This window comes from Scyliorhinus canicula, chromosome 2 (assembly GCF_902713615.1).
Source record: "Scyliorhinus canicula chromosome 2, sScyCan1.1, whole genome shotgun sequence".
Classification (NCBI taxonomy): Eukaryota; Metazoa; Chordata; class Chondrichthyes; order Carcharhiniformes; family Scyliorhinidae; genus Scyliorhinus; species Scyliorhinus canicula.
This window is the reverse complement of record NC_052147.1, coordinates 154,755,249-154,769,829: the sequence shown is the minus strand read 5'-3', so window position 1 is coordinate 154,769,829 and position 14,581 is coordinate 154,755,249. Positions and strand designations below refer to the sequence as shown.

The following is a 14,581-nucleotide window of genomic DNA, read 5'->3' as shown; positions in this document are numbered from 1 at the left end:
TATTCACATTTGGAAGCGAATATACTTGTTAGTGATAGGCAACACGGATTTATGCAGGTAAGGTCATGTCTTACCACTTTATAGAGTTTCTTTGAGGAGGTGACAAAATTAATTGAAGAGGAAAAGGCTGTGGATGTCGTCTACATGGAATTTAGTGAGGCATTTGGCAAGGTCCCTCATGGCAGACTGGTACAAAAAGTAAAGTTGCATGGGATTCAAGGTGTCTCGCTAGATGGATAAAGAACTGGCTTGGCAACAGAGACAGAGAGCAACAGTGGAAGGGAGTTTATCAGAATGGAGATCTGTAACTAGTGGCATTCCACAGGGATCAGCATTGGGACCACTGTTGTTTGTAATATAAATAAATGATCTGGAGGAAAATGTAGATGGTCTGATTAGCCAATTTGCAGATGACATTAAGATAGGTGAAGTTGCAGATAGCGAACTGTCAGAGAATACAGCAGAATATAGATAGATTGGAGAGTTGGGCAGAGAAATGGCAGATGGAGTTCAATCCAGACAAATGCGGGGTGATGCATTTTGGACGGTCAAATTCAGGTGTGAATTATACAGTAAAAGGCAGAACCCTGAGGAGCATTGACATACAGAAGGATCTGGGCGTTCAAGTCCATAGTTCCATGAAAGTGGCAATGCAAGTGGATAATGTGGTCAAGAAGGCATATGACATGCTTCCCTTCATCAGCCAGGGCTTCAGTAGAAGAGATGGCAGGCCATGTTACAGTTCTATATAAAACTTTAATTGGGCCACATTTGGAATATTGCGTGCAGTTCTGGTCGCCACACGACCAGATGGACACTTTGGAGAGAGTGCAAAGAAGGTTTACCAGGATGTTGCCAGGTCTGGAGGGTGTTGGCTACGAGGAGAGGTTGAATAAACTTGGATTGTTTTCGTTGAAAAGACGGAGGCTGAGGGGAGATCTGATTGAGGTCAACAAAGTTACGAGAGGTATAGACAGGGTGAATAGTCAGAAGCTTTTTCCCCAGGGTGGAAGACTCAATTACAATGGGGCACAGGCTCAACGCGAGAGGGGGAAAGCTTAGAGCAGATATGCGGAGGATATTCTTCACAGAGGGTGGTGGATGCCTGGAACGCATTGCCAGTGGAGGTGGTGGAAGCAGGCACAATAGCAACATTTAAGCTGTTGATAGATACATGAAAGGGCTGGGAACGGAGGAATACTGTATGCTGCACCTGATGCCGGTGTCTATGTACTTACATTTTGTATTTTATGTATGCCCTATGTATTTTCTTTTCACGTACGGAATGATCTGTTGAGCTGCATGCCGAACAATATTTTTCACTGTACCTCGGTACACGTGGCAATAAACCAATCCAATCTAATCCAGTTTGGGCAATAAGTAGTAGGTCTAAATAAGGAATCTGGATTGGAGCAGGCTCGGTGGCCCAAGGGCCTGTTCCTGTGTTGTAATGTTCTTTGCATTGGAAGAGAAATAGTTCAAACCAGGAAAACACTTAATAATGTACTCAACATCTTCAGCTTAAGCCCAAGAAAGCAGATAGCTGGATTGATTTGTTGATTAGGGGGCAGTGTATGCCATGGGATACAAATGGTCAATGCATAAATGCAAAAATACATAAATTGTGTGAGACACTTATTATTCATGTTGTAGATTTTGCATAGCAGCATGCTCACTTTTGAAAACTGCATGTATACTTCTGGTTATTCCAGAGCATGTCAGTTTGGAAAGATGTTGAATTCTTGAGGGTGCCATGTGCACTTGTCAAATAACCCCTGATCTTATTGATCAAAAACCTATCTATCTCTGTTTTAAAGACACTCGGTGATTTGGCCTCCACAGCCTTCTGCAGTAAAGAGTTCCACAGATACACCATCCTCTGGCTGAAGAAATTCCTCCTCATCTCTGTTTTAAAGGATCATCCCTTTCGTCTGAGATTGTGTCCTCTGGTTCTAGTTTTTCCTACAAGTGGAAACATCCTCTCCACATCCACTATTCAGGCCTCGCAGTATCCTGTAAGTTTCAATAAGATCCCCCCTTATCCTTCTAAACTACAACGATTACAGACCCAGAGTCCTCAACATTTCCTCATACGACAAGCTCTTCATTCCAGGGATCATTCTTGTGAACCTCCTCTGGACCCTTTCCACAGCCAGCACATCCTTCCTTAGATACGGGGCCTAAAACTGCTCACAATACTCCAAATGGGGTCTGACCAGAGCCTTGTATAGCTTCAGAAGTACATCCCTGGTCTTTTATTCTAGCCCGCTCGACATGAATGCTAACATTGCATTTGCCTTCCTAACTGCCAACTGAACCTGCACGTTAACCTTAAGAGAATCGTGAACAAGGACTCCCAAGTCCCTTTGTGCTTCTGATTTCCTAAGCATTTTCCCATTTAGAAAATAGTCTATACCTCCATTTCTCCTTCCAAAGTGCATACCCTCACACTTTTCCACAGTGTATTCCATCTGCCACTTCTTTGCCCACTCTCCTAGTCTGCCAAAGTTCTTCCGCAGCCCACCTGCTTCCTTAATACTACCTGCCCCTGTATAGATGTAGTTTGTATCATCTGCAAACGTAGCAACAGTGCCTTCAGTTCCTTCCTCCAAATCATTAATGTATATTGTGAAAAGTTGTGGTCCCAGCACAGACCCCTAAGGCGCACCATTAGTCACAGGGTTGTGAATCTATGGAATTCCTTGCCCAGTGAAGCAGTTGAGGCTCCTTCATCAAATGTTTTTAAGATAAAGATAGATAGCTTTTTTAAGAATAAAGGGATTGAGGGTTATGGTATTTGAGCCGGAAAGTGGAGCTGAGTCACGAAAAGATCAGCCATGATCTCATTGAATGGTGGAGCAGAGTAGAGGGGCCAGATGGCCTACTCCTGCTCCTAGTTCTTATGTTCTAATCTCCTGAGCTATCTCTTTTAGAACCCTGGGGTGTGGCCCATCCGGTCCTGGTAGAGACCCGACAGGCTACATCACCCAAATTCTGGGCAACCTAGTCAGGAGAGACAGCTTCCCCAACTCCCCAGAACTCGACAGGACACACAGGTTGCTCAGACCGAAGTCCAGGGCGGGCGAGCAGCTAAGAGCGATCATCGCAAAACTGCACTGATATCAGGACCGGGAGAGGGTCCTGCGGTGGGCAAGACAGACTAGAACAAGCACATGGGAAGGACTCAGAATCCGTATTTACCAAGACATTGGGGCAGATCTGGTGAAACTAAGGGCCGAGTTTAACAAGCAAAGTCGTGCCATACAAAACTGGGGTGCAATTTAGCATGCTATTCCCAGCCAGACTCTGGTCACGCACCAGAACAAAGAGCGGTACTTCAATTCCCCGATGGAGGCAAACGATTTTACGCAGGCAACGGCCTTGAAAAAGGGCAGCGATGAAGGTGGCTCGGAAGACGATCGCTGAAGAAGCAGAGACTTATTGAACAGTTACCATGTTTGCTGTACTGCCTCATTCTGATCAAAAAGACTGGGTCACAGGAGAGAGCGAGGACAGAGAGATGCAGATGAGGGAGCAGGCAGAGAAAGCAAACAGTCAGTGGGCAGCAGGCTGAGGAAACAAGATGGCACCGCAAGAAGATACTTTGGAGGGTCCGTAAACACAAGTTAAGTATGGTTGATCCCACAGGACCGGGGGAACAGAAACCCCTCCACCAGGATTATCACCTAGAATGTCAGGGTATTCAACGGCCCAGTGAAAAGATCCAGAGTCTTCGCCCACTTAAGAAGTTTGAAAGCCGACATAATCTTCCTGCAGGGGACATACCGGAGGGAGAAGGACCGACTGCGGGAAAGAAAGGGCTGGGTGGGAAAGATGTACCATTCATGCTACTGGATGAGGGCTAGTGGAGTAGCTATATTGATTAGCAAGAGGACGCGGTTCATTAAGACAAGGACGGTTATGGACCAAGGGGCACGGTACGTCATGGTCAGCGGTGTCCTAGACGGGCCACCAATGAGCTGGTAAATGGGATGACACAGACTTTATAAAAGAAAGCCATGGCAGAAATCCCCGACATTGACACACATCAACTGATCATGGGGGTCGGGAATTGGGAGCATTAATGGAGCAGCTGGGGGTGGTGCATCCATGGTGGTTTCTACACCCTCGTGAGAAGGAATTCTCGATCATTTCAGCGGTGCACAAGGTACACACCAGGATCGACTTCTTTGCAGTGGGGAAATCGGTGCTTCCAGGAATAGCAAGGGCGGAATATTCCACGATAGTCATCTCTGACCACGCTCCACATTACATGGATGTGAGATTGGAGACGGGTCGTGCCCAGCGCCCCACATGGAGGCTGGACACGGACCTCTTGGTCAACAAGGTCTTCTGCCAAAAAACATCGCAGTCCGTAGGCAAGTACATTACTAATAACCAGAACGGGGAAGTCTCACCTTCCACGTTCTGAGAGGTACTGAAGGCTGTGATTAGTGGAGAAATTATAGCCTATAAGACACGTAGAGGCAAGGAAGAGAGGGCAGCCAGGCAACAGCTGATCGACTCCATCCTGAAGGTCGACATAAAAGTACTCCAAGGCCCTGATCGTTGAAAAGGTCCAGTATCTTCACCCACTTAAGTTTGAAAACGAACATGATCTTCCTGCAGGAGACACACCTGAGGGAGAAGGACCGACTGTGGGTAAGAAAGGACTGGGTGGCCTTTTGGCAGAGAGGAAAAAGCTGCAAATGGATTTTAACGTGCTATCCATCAGGAAAGCGGTGCACCAACGCTGCCAGACAGGGGGACCTTCTACGAGTACGGAGAAAAGGCTGGCCGCCTACTGGCTCACCAGCTGAGAAAGCAGGCAGCCTCGAAGGAGATTGCCCGGGCAAAGAATAGCAGAGGCAGACTGGTAACCAAGCCAGAAGAGGTCAACCGGGCATTTGAGACCATCTACCGAGGGTTGCACAGCTCCGCGCGGGGATGAAACGGTTTCTTGATGAACTGGACATGCCAGTTGTGGAGGACTGCCTCCTACGCTAACACAGGCCACAATATTGCTGATTCCCAAAAAAGACAAGCACCCGACAAAACCTTCCACCCCAGGGAGTGAACACCAGAGGTGATCATCTCCCTGGATGCAGAAAAGGCCTTCCACAAAGTCAAGTACCTCTTAGAGGTACTGGAGCGGTTTGGGCCAGGAGCGGGGAAACTCCTGTACAATGCCCCAAGTCGAGCATTCGGGCCAAAAGCATCAGCTCTGAATACATCCAGCTGCACAGAGGCACACAGCAGTGATGCCCAGTCACAGCTCCTGTTCGCCCCAGCAATTGAATCCCTGGCGATCGCTCTGCGCGACACAAAAAGCTGGAAGGGCATCCAAAGAGGAGGCAGAGAGCACAGAGTTTCGCCCCATGCGGATCACCTGCTCCTCTTCATCTCAGTCCCACAGAATGCCCTGAAAGCAATCATGCAGCTCCTGGAAGAGTTCAGAACCTTCTCGGGCTACAAACTCTACCTGGCCAAGAGCGAGGCTTTCCAGATAGCACGGTGATGCAGTGGTTAGCACTGGGACTGCAGCGCTGAGGACCTGGGTTTGAATCCCGGCCCTGGGTCACTGTCCGTGTAGAGTTCGTACATTCTCTCAGTGTCTGCGTGGGTTTCACCCCCACAACCCAAAGATGTGCAGGTTGTGAGGATTGGCCACGCTAAATTGCCCCTTAATTGGAAAAAAATAATAATTGGGTGCTCTAAATTTATATTTAAAATATAAAGAGCACGGCTTTCCTGATGAACCCAAACGGGGTAGTGAGAGAGCTGCAAACAGGCCCCCAAAAAATTCTGCTGCCTGGGGATCCAGATAGACCATGAGTGAAATCTGCCCAGTCTGGCGGAGGAAGTTAGCAGTGGTTAGCACTGTTGCTTCACAGCACCAGGGTCCAAGCTTCGGTTCCCGGCTTGGGTCACTGTCTGTGCAGAGTCTGCACATTCTCCCTGTCTGCGTGAGTTCCTCCGGGTGTGCCGGTTTCATCCCACAAGTCCCAAAAGACTTGCTGTTAGGTAATTTGTACATTCTGAATTCTCCCTCCGCGTACCCGAACAGGTGCCAGAATGTGACAACTCGGGGATTTTCACTTCATTGCAGTGTTAGTGTAAGCCTACTTGTGACAATAAAGATTACTTTTTAAAAAGACACCTACAGAGATGAAATGAAATGAAAAATGAAAACCGCTTATTGTCACATGTAGGCTTCAATGAAGTTACTGTGAAAAGCCCCTAGTCGCCAAATTCCGGCGCCTGTCCGAGGAGGCTGGCACAGGAATTGAACCGTGCTGCTGGCCTACCTCGGTCTGCTTTCAAAGTCAGCGATTTTGCCCTGTGCTAAACCAGCCCCTAAACCAGATGGAATGCACTCGCCCCCCCCCCCCCCCCCCCCCCCCCCACCCACCCAAGACGGGCGGACACTAACAGTCGGGGATTCCTATATAGGGGACAGACTAGTGACCTTGGGCGAACTGACAGAAGGCCTGGAACTACCAATGGGATAGGAACTCAGACATCTCCAAATCAAACACTTTCTCTGCAAGGAGAAGGCAAGGTACCCCAGGGCCCCGAGAGAGACACTATTAGAGGAACTCCTAAACAAGGACAGTGAGGGGGGGTCACTGTGGGAACATCAATGGAAAGTTATTGGATGCAAGACTTCCACTGGACGAAAATGGGAGCACGAACTGGGGACCAGAATGGGTTGGGGACTCTGGAGCGAAGCACTGAACAGGCCCAACTCCACCTCCTCCTGCGCAAGGCTCAGCCTCATGCAATTTAAAGTGGTGCGCAGAGAGCGCACATAACCAGAACATGAATGAACAGGTTCTTCCCATAGGTGGAAGATAAATGTGAACGGTGCCAGGGAGGCCTGGCCAACCACCCCCACATGTCCTGTGCCTACCCCAGACTTGTTGGGTTCTGGACAGCCTTCTTCGAGGCAATGTCCTAGGTTGTAGGGGCGAGGGTTGGGCCATGTCCGAGAACGGCAGTCTTCGGTGTATCGGAACAGCCAGAGCTCCATATGGAGAAGGGGGCCGATGCCCTTGCTTGTGCTTCCTTAATCGCACTCCGTAGAATCCTGCTCGGCTGGCAATCAGCAGCACCACCCACAGCTGAAGAACTACAGCTGCAGACTGACTGGCAGATCTGGCGGAATTTTTCTACCTGGAGAAGATTAAGTACACCATCTGAGGGACGGACAAGGGCTTCCACAAAGCGTGGGGGCCATTCGTCGGTTTGTTCCAAGACCTGTTCAAGGTCAACAACGTCTAAGGAAAGAGGGGGAGACGGGGAGAGAGCAGGCAAGAACGCATACAACAAGGAGGTACAAAGCGTGAAGGGAGGAGGAGATGAGGTGGGAACCCAAGGGAGTCACAGAGAGAAACATGGTGGGGAAAAGGAGGGGATGGGAGGGGGCAGGAAGCGCACCCCCCCCCCCTCCCCACACCCCAGAACCCACAAAAAGAGGCGAGGAGCTCAGCAGTAGAAGAGTGGGCTACCAACGAGGGGACAGGGAGAATGTATGTTAAGAAATATGTATGTAAATAAGAAACTTTACAACATGTAAATACCAAACACACCACCCGTTAAAACTATCATCCTGGGGCAGCATGGTGGCGCAGTGGTTAGCATTGCTGTCTCATGGCGCCAAGGTCCCGGGTTCAATCCCAACCCTGGGTCACTATCCATGTGGAGTTGCACATTTTTCCTGTGTTTGTGTGGATTGCACCCCTACAACTCAAAGATGTGCAGGGTGGGTGGATTGGCCACGCTAAATTACCCCTTAATTGGAAAAAATGAATTTGGTACTATAAATTTATTTTTTTTAAAGTCTAATTCTGTAAAATTGAAAAATGGCAATAAAAACATTTATTTTTAAAATTAAAAAATCACAATCTCCCATTTGCCTTTTATCTGTTACTTAGTAACCAAGAATGGTAGGAATGAATCATAACACCTCCTTTTATGACCCCTTAATCACAACTTTCGTAGATCCACAGTCTGAGTACCTTAACCCAGGTTCTTTAATTTTTTTTTAGAAAATATTTTATTGAGACATTTATAATTTTAACATTTTCACAGTTTAAATAACAGAGAAAGCTAACACACGCAGAAACCCCACAATAACACACCCAACTTCCCCAGTCCTAAACCACAACTATCCATATACGAGATTCCCAGCCCTTATTTGTCACTTCCATGCACCACCACCCCTTGCTGATGTTCAATTCCAACCCAGGTTCTTTAATAATAAATATATATATATATATATATATATATATATATATATATATATATATATATATATATATTTTAAATGCATTTTACTATAAATGTGCAGCAAAAAAAGTTACAACATATAAACATCCCAGGAAATGTTCTACCCAACAGTCAACTATACAGTTTGTACCACATTTCCCGCCCCCCCCTAACCTCCTTCTCACCCCTCCCCCCCTTCGATGAGCAACTCCTCAAACACTGTCATGAACAACCCGCACCTTGTCTCAAACCCCTCTGCAGAGCCCCTTAGCTCACATTTTATCTTTTCCAGCCGCAGAAAGTCATACAGGTCGCCCACCAGGCCACTATCCCCAGTGGCGATGCCAACCGAACTCCAGTCAGATTCAGCGCAGGGCAATCAGAGAGACAAAGGCCACTCCATCGGCTTTCTCCTCTCCATGAGCTCTGACTTCTCCGAAATACCAAATATCGCCACCAAAGGATCCGGCTCCACCTCCTCCCCCACTATCCTTGCTATGGCCACGCACATTCCTGCTCAGAATCTCTCCTACTTTTCACAGCCCCAGGACGTATGCACATAATTCGCTGCCCACCCCCTCGCACACTCATCTCAAGTTCTCTAATAATATTACTGCAAGAAATATATACCTTGACCTAGGCTTTTAAAAACATTACTGTAACATATATAAAATATAACAATTCCTATATTCATCACACACTGGTGGTCATAACCTACTTGTGACAATAAGTGACTATTATTATTAATTCATCTTCACATTCCCCAATAATTTGATTTGACGAAGATTTTCAAACTATTCCAAGCTTCTTTAACCTTCAACTAGTGTATTCAAAAAGACATTTTACAAAACATAGTTAAGAACAAGCAATTTAAATAGTCCAAGATTGTAAAGACTAAAACATTTCTTCTCTCTTAATTAATTTTGTTATCTGCGCCTTTCAACGTAAATACTTTATTTTAAACATACATTAGTTACTACTTCCAATTTTGTGTTACAACTCTCAATTTCAGAAAAATAGGTGAAAAGGGGAGGCCATATCATCTCCCTATCCATAAACACCTCATCTCATGAAGGATTCCAGATATTTTGCTTCCCCTAACTTTCACAAAAATGATGTGTAGATGCCGGCGTTGGACTGGGGTGACAGTAAGAAGTCTTACAACACCGGGTTAAAATCCAACAGGTTTGTTTCGAATCATTAGCTTTCGGAGCACAGCTCCTTCATCAGGTGAGTGACTCCGAAAGCTAGTGATTCGAAACAACCCTGTTGGACTTTAACCTGGTGTTGTAAGACTTCTTACAATTCATAAAAATGGGAAGATTATCGATAAGACACATTATGATAACAAGCATGAAACATCACTAACCTGCATGACATACAGATACGAGAATGCATTATAGGATTTTTTTATTTTGGTTAAGGTTAGGGTTGTTTACAGTAAAACTTAATACCTTCAACTCCTGATTTTGGTTTTCGTCTTTGGCCTTTTGCTGATGAGGGTCTGGGTATCCTCACAGGGCTCTCAGCCTTAAAAATAAAAAGTATCCATAAATTCACAAGCACTGTGGAAAGACCAGATCACAATTATATTAGATCATCAATTATTTAAAATTAGCCTAATTCTAGGCATTTACAACACATCACAGCCAGTGAAGAACACTATATAGTGATATATTTAAATCAACAACAATATAACTTCTACGGTTAGCATCTCACTCAATGCTCTGAGTGGAGATTTTAATCATCCAAAATTATTAAGATATAATGTGAGTTACGTCAAAGTCCATAGCACCTTTCATTTTCAGGTCCTACACAGCAATCCAACACTCAAATATAGAGTCCGAGATAAGAGTGCACATTTCTTACAGGATGCCATTCATAAAGGATGTGCAGCTAACAACTCACATTTTTACTCCGCCCTTCCTCAAAAAACATCACACGGTGGACGTCACAGAGACATTATAAGACAAAATGTAGCAGAGGGCTACATATGGAGATAAGATGACCAAATGCTTGATTAAAATATAGGATTTAAGGAGCTTATTTATGAAGGAAAGGGGAAGAGAAGTGGAGAAGTTTGGGGAGGAAATCCCAGAGATTAGGGTCTTAGGTAGCTTTAGGGCAGACCACCAATGGTGGAGCAATAAAAATTGTGGATGCTCAAGATGCCAGGAATGGATTAGAGAAATGCAAATATCTCAGAGGCTGTCGGATATCTCATAAAAAGGGAGGAATGAAGCCATTTATAAACAAGGTGAAAATCTCAGGATTGAGGATTTTCTGCACTGGAGCCAGCATAGATCAGTGAGCACAGGGATGATGGGTGAACAGAAATTGGTACAAGCTAGGAAGCAGAGTTCTGGATGACGTCACGTTTACAGCGGGTAGAACTTGGGAGACCAGCCATGACTGTTAGAATAGTCAAGCAGAGAGGTAACAAAAGCCTCAACAAAGGTGTCAGCAGAAGATGGGCAGAGGTAGGAACAGAAACAGGTGATGTTACAGAGATGGAAACGTGGTCTTAGTGATAATGCAAGTATATGGTTGGAACCTCATCTTGGATGAAATATTGCACCAATGTTGTGAACAATCTGGTTCAGTCAGTTGCCAGGGAGAGGGATGGAGCTGGTGTCCAGGGTGCAAAGATTGTAGTGGGGACGGAAGACAATGGTTTCCGTCTTCCCAATATTAAACTTGGGGAAACTCTCTGCTTATCCTGTACTAGATGTGAGATAAACAATCTAACAATTTAGAACCATTCAAGGGCTTGAATGAGTGGTGCTGAGGCAGAGCTGGATGCTGTCAGTGTACGTATGGATACTGATGATATGTTTCGGGTGATGTAGCCGAGAGACATAGATGCATAGAAGATAGGAGCAGGAGGAGGCCTTTTGGCCCTTCGAGACTGCTCCGCAATTTATCACTATCATGGCTGATCATCCAACTCAGGGGTGGGCAAACTACGGCCCGCGGGCCGCAGGCTTTATGCGGCCCACCAAGTCATTAAAAAAAGAAAACTTTTTTTTTAAGGTTAATGGGGGGGGGCTGTTGGGTTACTTACTGGTATAGGGTGGATACGTTGACTTGAGTAGGGTGATCATTGCTCGGCAAAACGTCGAGGGCCGAAGGGCCTATTCTGTGCTGTACTGTTCTATGTTCTATATGAGGCGCCCAGAATCATAACCGGGTGAAGTAATTATTTTACTTAATATACTATGCGGCCCTTTAAAATTGTGAATGTCTGAATGTGGCCCTTGCACGGAAAAGTTTGCCCACCCCTGATCCAACTCAATAGCCTAATCCTGCTTTCTCCCCGTAACCTTTGATCAAATTCACCCCAAGTGTTATATCTAGCCGCCTCTTGAATATATTCAATGCTTTAGCATCAACTACTTCCTGTGGTAATGAATTCCACAAGCTCACCACTCTTTGGGTGAAGAAATGTCTCCTTATCTCTGTCCGAAAAGGTTTACCCTGAATCCTCAGACTGTAACCCCTGGTTCTGGACACACCCACCATTGGCAACATCTTCCCTCCATCTACCTGTCTGGTCCTGTTAGAATTTTATAAATCTTTATGAGATCCCCCCTCATTCTTCTGAACTCCAGTAAGAACAATCCTAACCTAGTCAATATTTTCTCATATGACAGTCCTGCCATCCCTGGAATCAGTCTGGTAAACCTTCACTGCACTCCCTCAAGAGCAAGAATATCCTTCCTCAGAAAAGGAGACCAAAACTGCACACAAAATTCTAGGTGTGGCCTCACTAAGGCCCTATATAATTGCAGCAACACATCCCTGCTTCTGTACTCGAAACCTCTCGCAATGAAGTCCAACATACCATTAGCCTTCTTTACCGCCTGCTGCACCTGCATGCTTACCTTCAGCGACTGGTGGACAAGGACATCCAGGTCCTGCTGCACACTCCCCTCTCCCGATTTACAACCATTCAGGTAGTAATTTGCTTTCCTGTTTTTGCTTCCAAAGTGAATAACCTCACACTTATCCAAATTATACTGCATTTGCCCCCTTGCCCAACCTGTCGAGATCATGCTGTAGGATCTCTGCATCCTCGTCACAGTTCACCCTCCCACCCAACCCGGTACCATCTGCAAACTTGGAGATGTTACATTTTATTCCCTCATCTAAATCATTAATATATATTGTGAATAGCTGCGATCCCTATGGCACCCCACTAGTCAATTCCTACTCTTTGTTTCCTCGCTGCCAATTAGTTTTCTATCTACCTCAATACACTTTCCCAATCCCATGCGCTTTAATTTTGCACAATAATCTCTTATACGGGACTTTGTCAAACGCCTTCTGAAAGTCCTTCATGTAGGTGAGGAATACAGATGAAGGTCCAAGAATAGATCCTTAGGAATACTAGAAGTAACAGTGCAGGAGGAAAAAGAGAAGCTATTGCAAGTAATTATCTGGCTACGATTAGAAAGATAAAAATGGAACCAAGCAAATTCAATCCCACCCAGCTGGACAGTGGTAAAGAGACTTTGGAAGGTTAAATGTGTCAAAGGCTGCAGGTTGAGAAGGATGAGGGGCAGTAGTTTATCTTGTCATAGTTATATTGGATGTCATTTTTAACTTTGATAAGAGCCATTTCAGTGCTGTGGTAAGAGTGAAAACCTTTTGAGGGAATTTAACCATAGAGTTCTGGGGAAAATGGGCGCATAATTGAGAGGTGACATGCTCAAGGATTTTGGAGAAGAAAGTTGCAGACATAGCAGAGGTTGAGTGGTGATAATGGCAAATTTGAAGAAGGGGAAAGAGCCTGGGGAGAGAGAACGGTAGAACGGTTAACAATATCAGCTAACATGATAATCAGGAAGAAAAGCTGGGGGCGGGTGCTAACAACTGCTGGTAGCATAACGCAGGCAGATTATGAAAAATTCTGCTTTTGACTTATGCTAGAGGATTTTCACAGTAACTTCATTGCAGTGTTAATGTAAGCCTACTTGTGACAATAAAGATTATTACTACTTATGCTGCAATTTTCAAAAGCTAACTCCAGTCAAGTGCCTGTCCTAATCTTGCACAACTAAACAGAATGAAGGCACCTTTGTGATAATCCACTGTGCCGCCCACCTTTAATCGGGTGGTCAACGGGAAGAGAGTGGGTCAAGTTGTCAGTGGGATTGGGCTTGGATATTGTGTGAGGGTTTTGGTCAGTAAGGTGGGGGGGGGGGGGTGTCATTTGGTGATAGACAGGGTAGTCAGGGGGTCCCATGGAGGGACCGCAGGGGATTTGGGTGGGGGGGGGGGGGGGGGGGGGGGGGGGGGTCCGGTTATCAGTATTACACTTATCCAGAAGTTAGAAGTGGTTTTAATTCTTCTAACGTTTTCTGGGTTACTATTGCTGAAAGACAGTCGGAACTATCTAAAGCTGCAATTTATATCATATTTGTGGATGCTTCCTATTGCAGGGCAATTGCCCAACAGAAGTTTGAATGGGTAATTACTGAGTGATCCTTACCTGGGGACCTTTGTGAGGTTGGGGTTCCCCAGTGCACCTTTGGGTAACCGCAAGGTTACAATAACCCAGTGCTTGGAAGTTACGGGATTACCAATAGGTATACAAGATCTAGAGTTTGCAGATGATTGTAGCATCAGATTTGCAAGCCACTCAATCTCTTCAATTCTGCATTCAAGAATCTTAGGATATTTTTGATTGCTGCTAAAACAAAACTTTTACATCAACCCACACCTGGTCAACCAAATTATCCACCTCCCATATACGTTGAGACATACTCTGGAATATGTTGAGTATTTCCCATATCTTGGCAGATATCTCTCTGAAAAGGCCACCATTGACAAGGAGATCCAACACCGGATCAGCTGCGACAGATCAGTCTTCTACAAACTCCGGCAACGAATGTTTGACAATAAAGTGCTCCGCAAGTCAACAGAGGTCCTTGCATATAGAGCAGCTGTCTTCAGCATACTCCTGTATTCAGTGAGACTTGGACTGTGCATCAGTGACACATAACAGCATGAGAAAAATTACATCAGCAACTTTTTAATTTGTAGGAGAACATGGGGCAGATTCAATGGACCGTTGAACAAATTCTAGTGTCGATCTTGAAGCCAGCTCCACAAGCATTCAGGAAAAACTGAAAAATCAACTTTGATGGACAGAATGTGATCCAACAGTCGAAATGCATCTCCCCACGAGGTCTTGTTTTCTCAACTCTCAAATGGCCAACGTCCCAGGAGAGGACAAAAAAATATTTCAAAGACACCCTAAAACTCTCCTTGAAGCGCAGCAGCATTGACATTAATGACTGGGAGG

The 14,581-nt window shown here is 45.5% G+C and overlaps 1 protein-coding gene across 4 annotated transcripts in view; it reads right to left on the bottom strand.

Moving 5' to 3' along the window:
- Positions 1–14,581, bottom strand: part of traf3ip1 (TNF receptor-associated factor 3 interacting protein 1) — a 225,321-nt gene that overhangs the window by 143,600 nt on the left and 67,140 nt on the right. For all 4 annotated transcript variants that reach the window (XM_038788046.1, XM_038788039.1, XM_038788053.1 and 1 more), the window contains exon 7: positions 9,726–9,801. In XM_038788046.1, the coding sequence (XP_038643974.1) occupies positions 9,726–9,801 (76 nt within the window). The remainder of the gene's footprint in view (positions 1–9,725; positions 9,802–14,581) is intronic.